Source organism: Calypte anna, chromosome 3, assembly GCF_003957555.1.
Source record: "Calypte anna isolate BGI_N300 chromosome 3, bCalAnn1_v1.p, whole genome shotgun sequence".
Lineage (NCBI taxonomy): Eukaryota > Metazoa > Chordata > Aves > Apodiformes > Trochilidae > Calypte > Calypte anna.
This window is the reverse complement of record NC_044246.1, coordinates 781474-787691: the sequence shown is the minus strand read 5'-3', so window position 1 is coordinate 787691 and position 6218 is coordinate 781474. Positions and strand designations below refer to the sequence as shown.

At 57.2% G+C, this 6218-nt stretch overlaps 1 protein-coding gene across 1 annotated transcript; it reads right to left on the bottom strand.

Moving 5' to 3' along the window:
* Positions 1–699: 699 nt before the first annotated feature.
* Positions 700–5938, bottom strand: PAX1 (paired box 1). Its single transcript, XM_030447966.1, has 5 exons — positions 5897–5938; positions 4234–4866; positions 3040–3182; positions 2603–2822; positions 700–791 (listed from the first exon to the last, which is right to left on the bottom strand). Exons 1-5 carry the CDS (start codon positions 5898–5900, stop codon positions 700–702), a joined length of 1092 nt encoding a protein of 363 aa, XP_030303826.1. The 5' UTR covers positions 5901–5938.
* Positions 5939–6218: the final 280 nt, after the last annotated feature.

Sequence of the window (6218 nt, the reverse complement as noted above, 5' to 3'; positions counted from 1 at the left end):
ACACAGGGGAACCCCAACTGAGGGGTGCAGGGATCCAGCCCCTGCCAGATGCCCCGGGAGGCCGGGGGGCAGCGGGAGAAGCGGCGAGGCACAGCCGGACCCCCAGGGAAGGAGGTCGATCTGCAGCCTGCGCCCACGGTAGTCGCTTTTTTATTAAGGTTTGTTATTATAAAAATATATCATAAACCCTTGCGGCGTATTTGTCCATTTGCCCCCCACCCCGGGGCAGAGGCTCTGGGGGGCTGGGGGTAGAGCAGACCCCATCGCACAGCTCTGGCTGCGACCTGGGGGCACCCGCACCTCCTTTCCTGGGGGAAAAAAAATTTAAAAATTGTTCCCTTGGGCTAGGAGTGAGCTCCGAGCAAGGTCTGGGGACAGAGGGGCTCGCCCTCCTGCATCCGAGCTTCTTCGGGGACACGGGAAGGAGAAAGAAAAATTGAAAGCGAAGGGAAAAGAAAAAAAAAAAAAAGCAAAATAAGAGTCTCTGCGTCTCTTCTGTCACTCCTTCCCGATCCTCTGGCCGCGTCCCCTCTCTCCGGGATGTGCTGGGGAAGGATGTCCTCACCGCTCGCGTTGTCTCCTTGTCCCCTGCTGGAGGTGGTGGCACTGGGGGTAGGGCTGGGTGCCCCTCCTCGGGTCAGAGGAGTTTGCTGGTCCCGGTTCCCAGAGTCCCCGTCTCCTGAGGGCTGCTCGGCGGCTCTAGGAAGAGGAGGCTGGGATAGAGAGTCCGTGGAGGGTGCTGAGAGCGTCTGGAGACTTCCCCGCAGGGCTGGCAGATTTTCTGTCCACGACTGCGAGAGGGGCAGAGGGAAAAGAATAAAAATAAAAATAGAAATAAAAATAATAAAAAAATGAAAATTAAAAAAATTAAAATAAAAAAATAAAAAATAAATAGCAAGGCAGTGCATTGAAGAACTGCCACCACGTCGCTGCAGTGACACGTCCCACGCCTACACGCACACACGCGGGTCCCCTTCCAACAGCTCCCCAAAAATAGCTTTGCCCCCCAGGTCCCTCATCCTCCTGCCCCCGGGAAGCCCCCCCAGCAGAAGGGGCTGCAGAGCTCCCCCCCACTGCGGCGACGGGGAAGGGGGTGCCAGACCACCGCTGCTTCCACCCCCCCCAAAAAAAAACAAAAAACCTTTCTGGTGCCCGCGCTGCCTCCGCCAGGTTTTTTGCTGGATAATCCGCTATTTGGGTTGTCCCGGTAAGTGGAAAGTAAGCGGAACCAGAAAACAGATTCGAATGAAAATTAAAAGCATAAAAATAAAAAAGCTTTCCAAGGACAGAGGGGGAAAAAAACCCCAAACAAAACAAAACTAAACTAAACCTACCAATAACGCAAAAAAAACCACGAACACAAACCCAAAAAACTTTGTTACAGAAAGCCCGTGGCCCTTTCGGCAGAGTCAGCTTGAACACTGAAAAATCAGAAAATCCGAGCTCCGAGCTATTCAAAACACCTCGAAAAATACACTAAATCGGCGCGGGTCATCTTCCTCCTTCCTTCGTTTTCTTTCTTTCTTTTTTTTCATTTTTTCTTTTTTCCCTTTCCTTTCTCTCCCTCACGCTCCGTTTCCCCATTTTCCCCCTCAAATTACTGGTTTACAATTATCTATTTTCACCCACTGGTGCTCTCAATAATCCCCCCCGGGAGTGCTGGTGTTGGCATTCGCAGCAGGCTAACGCACTGGGATAAAAACGGGGAAAGGGCGTATAAAATAATAAAAAGGCTAAACCAGCAACAAAAAAGTCATCAATAAAAATGGGATTATGACGGAGAAATTAATTGCAAATGTGAAAAAGAATAGGAAGTGCAGTCCCACGAAAAATGAGAACGAGACTGATGGGGATTTTACACCCAGAAGAGATGAGATTGTTGAAACGAAAGTGCCTATCAAGGAAATAAATCTTCTACCCACTGAACCGGATTAATTAGCAGGAGCTAAAAGCAGCAATTAGCAGCCGCTGGTACGTGCCTTGCGATCTCCCCAAGTGATTCTCATCGAGGGGGGGGAATCGTGAAATTCTCCCCGCGCCGGGGGAGTCACAACGTCAATAATTCCTGGCCGAGAGTGCTGGGTCAGACGGGTGCAGTTTTAATTGGTATTAAATTGGTATTTTAATTGGTATCAGTATTCGGAGGATTTGGGAAAAGCCTCCTCGGGTCCTTGTCCTGCCCCCTAAATCCTGCAGGGAGACCCATCTCTGGACAGGGAGGGGGGATGAAAACTTTCACCCCAAATCCTCCAAAGTGATTCGCAGCGCGCCCGAATGCAAATGATGAGGAAATAATTAAAATAAAAATAAAAAATTAAAAAATTGCCAGTTTATAATCCCGGCGGGAGAATACTGGACCGGGACCCATCGAATACTGCGGTGAGGGGCACCAGGGGGGGGGGACTCAGGGTCCCCGGGGGGACAGCAAAGCAGCCCGGGTCTGCCCAAATATGATTAATGTTTCCAATATCCAACGAGCCAACCTCTGCCTGAAGGTGGGGAACAGCCCCTGAGCCCCCCTCGCCCATTCCTCTCTTGCTTGCCGACCCGTCCCCACCGACGCTTTTTGGGGTCCCCCCCAGTGCCCACACCCAGGGCTCACCTTCCCTCCCGGGCTGTTTGAACCCCATCGCCGTGGCCAGGTCGCCGCTGTGCATCGCCACGCCGGTCCCGGGGTGAGCCAAGGGGCTACCTTGGGGCTGCCAGGGGTGGCCCGGGGTGATGTAGCCGCCGGCCGGGCCGCCGTAGACGCCGTGTTGGTTGGAGGGGGGGTAAGCGCAGGCCGGGAGGAAGGTGCCCACCGAGGAGAGCCCCGGGGCGTGCTGGGGACGGGCACAAAGAGACACAGAGGGTTGGGAGGGAAGGAATGGCTGGAGAGGGCTCTGGGGAAACAATCGAGGGCTAAGAACAACTCCCCTCTAGTCCCCAGGCTCCGGGGGATCCCTCGGGGAGGTGAGGGTCGGTGCGGAGGGGGAAGGGGAGCAAGGGGAAATAGCCCCCCCGGCCTTGTTCCGTCCCGTCTCAGCCCCCAGCAGTTACCTGCGGGTATTTGATGTCCCCTTCCACCGCAGCCTTGTCGATGCCATTGACCGTCTGGCCCGGGGGGAAGGCTGTCCTGTTCACGCTGGGCCAGTCTTCCATTTTTGGGGGGTAGGCAGCCCCCTCTGTGCCAGACAGAGCCCCTGGGGAAGACAACGCGGCAGCTCCGTCAGTCTGAGCCCTCGCCCACTCCCCGGAACGAGCACGTTTTGTCCCCCGGAGCAGAGATTGGGGTGAAACAGGGGAGAGAATATGTCTGTGCAAAGGCCTGTTCATATGAAACCGACGGGGCGCAGGGGGGGGACACACATATTCGCCTCCCAGCTTCCCGGGGACACAACCCGCTCCTCCCTGGCAGCGGGACGAGCCGGGAAAGGCTCGGTCCTGGCTACCGAAATTAGGTGTACTCCGGTTTGGTAGCACAACGGGGGCAGAGGCTGCAGTGTGTGTGTGTGTGTGTGTGTGTGTGTCCGTGTCCCTAAACCCGGCTCTCCGCCTCCCCCCATCATTTCCATGCTCTCGATAATTTAGGAGGCCACATTTCTCTTCTGACGAAGGAGATTTATAAAAATGACATCGGAATTTTAAAGATAAATGATTGCGCGGAGGGAAAACGCATGCGGTTGATTTACTCCGGCTTTTGGAAGGATAAAAGGACTCGCCCTCCTTTCCCCTCCTTCTCCTTCACCACATGCTCCCCGAAACCGGCGGGGCAGCGGGCCCGGTGCTCCCCTAACCTCCCGCTGCCCCGACGCTCCTCGGTTCCTCCTCCTCGCCTTGGCTTTTAAACAAACCAGGGAAATTTCTCCAGGGGGGCAACCCGTAGAGCTCCGTGCCTCATTTCTTCCTCTTCCCCCCCCCGCCCCTTATTTTGTTTTCTCCTTTTTACCACCGCTTCCCTTTTTTATATCCCCCCCTCCCTCTGCAGAGGGAAAATTCAGGGCTCCGAATTTGCGGTCGGCAATCTATCATCCCTCCTCCGAAAATATTTTCCACATTTTTCATAAAAAGTTCAAGATGTCTGAGCCTCGCTGCATCTGGGCCCCCGCCGCCCCGTCTTCCCGAGCGGGGTGCGGCGATCAAAAAAGAGAAAGAAAACGAGAAAAAAAACACGCGAGCTCACGCACACACACACACACACGAAATAGAAACACCACGAATGAAGTGCGGGAAAGGGGCGATCCCTGTACCCACCCGTCTGCTCCACGAAGGTGCGGATGCCCAGGATGTTGGTGACGGAGTGCGCCGAGGGCCAGGAGCGGGGCAGGCTGACGTGGGCTGCGGCCACGGGTGCCGCGGGGTGTCCCCCCATCTTGGCGGCTGGCGAGGCCATGGGGCCGGGGTAGGGGTACTGGTAGATGTGGTTGTAGGGCAGGGCGGGTTGCGGGGGGGGTTGCTTGCCGCCGCCGTCGTAAGGGCCGGGCTGGGAGAGGCTGCCGATTTTGTTGCGCAGGATCCTGCTGATGGAGCTGACGGAGGGGACGTTGTATTTGTCGCAGACGCCGTCGGCCAGCAGCCGGTCGCGGATCTCCCAGGCGAAGATGCCCGGGTCGCCTTGCTTGTAGTCACGGATGTGTTTGACCACGTTGGGAGTGGTGACCCGCGGCTTGCTGCCGCCGATGGCCCCGGGGAGGATGGAGCCCGTCTCGTTGTAGCGGGCCAGGATCTTGCTGACGCAGCCGTGGGAGACGCGGAGCTGGCGGCTGATGTCGCAGGGCCGGATCCCCAGCTGGGCCAGCTCCACGATCCGCAGCCGGATGGCGTTGGGCAGCGGTCGCCCGTTGACAAAAACACCTCCCAGCTGGTTCACCTCCCCGTAGGTGTGCTCTGAGAGGGGGGAAAGGGGAGGGGGGGGGGGCACAGCGCCTTACCGGGGGGTACGGGTTCGGGGGGGGGGGGCCCGGCGGAGGGAGGGATGGGGACGCACAAGTGGCGGTGCCCCCCGAGGGATGCCCCGGGCGGCGTAAGTCCGGGAGGTGAAGCGGTAGGGAGGAAAGGAAAAACAAATAAATAAACAAAAAGAGGCGAGAAAAAGGGTAAGAAAAAAAAAATGGAGGGAAAAGGAGGAAAGGAAAAATATCAAAGAAAGGAAGGAACTAAAAAAGGGAGAAACGAAAAGGATGGAAATGGAAAGGAAGAGGGGGAGGAAAGAAGAACTGTTGAAGGAAAGTGGAAAGGAGAAGGAAAGGAGATGGAAGAATAAAAGATAGAATAAGGAGAAGAGAAAGGAAACAAGAGAAAAAAAATGAGGAAGGGAAAGGAAGGGAAAGGAAGGGAAAGGAAGGGAAAGGAAGGGAAAGGAAGGGAAAGGAAGGGAAAGGAAGGGAAAGGAAGGGAAAGGAAGGGAAAGGAAGGGAAAGGAAGGAAAGGAAGGGAAAGGAAGGGAAGGAAGGGAAAGGAAGGGAAAGGAAGGGAAAGGAAGGGAAAGGAAGGGAAAGGAAGGGAAAGGAAGGGAAAGGAAGGGAAAGGAAGGGAAAGGAAGGGGAAACAAAGACCAAAAAACGAGGAGGAAAAGGACAGGAGAAAAAGAAGACGAAGAAAGAAAAAAAAAGAAGAGAGAGAGAGAGAGAGAAAGAGACCGGGAGAAAGAACCGAAAGAAGAAAGAACCGAAAGAAGAGAGCAAGCAAAGGAGTAGACAGGCAGCGGGAGGACGGGGAAACCCGAGAGCCTTCCCGACCGGGCCCGTCGCTCCAGACCCCTGCCCGCCGCCACCCCGTCCCGCAGAGCCGCTCGGCTGTGCCGGGGGCGTCCGTCCCGGTGTCTCCCTCCTCCCCCTAACCCCATTCCTCCAAGCAGCTCCGCCGAGCCTGTCCCGGAGCCCTCCTCCTCCTCCCCGCCGCAGCCGCCCTCGCTTACCCATCGCCCGGCGCCGGGGGAGCCCCGCTCGGCCCGGGGAGGGGGCACTGCCTGCCCGCCGCCCCGCAGCCCCGGCCCGGCATAGAGGGACCCGGGGAGCGGCGGAGGGCGGGCGGGCAGGGCGGGAGCCGGCGGCGGGGGTGTCCTGGAGGCAGCGAGCCGGTTGCCCCGCTGGCGGGGAGCCCCCGCCGCTACTTGGGATCAATTTGACGTGGGAAACACGTCAATCTCGGCCGTCACGGTGCAGCCGGGGCCGCCCACTGCCTCCCGCCCCGCTCCTAAATGGCCGCGGTCGCCGCTCCCCGCCTGGGAGGGGGGAGTA

Bases quoted from the DNA above. Each gene is read 5' to 3' on its own strand.
- PAX1 (XM_030447966.1), bottom strand. The intron at 3,183-4,233 runs GTGGGTACAGGG...TGTCTTCCCCAG, and splicing joins CACCTTCGTGGAGCAGACGG to GGGCTCTGTCTGGCACAGAG. The intron at 2,823-3,039 runs GTAACTGCTGGG...GCCCGTCCCCAG, and splicing joins GGGACATCAAATACCCGCAG to CACGCCCCGGGGCTCTCCTC.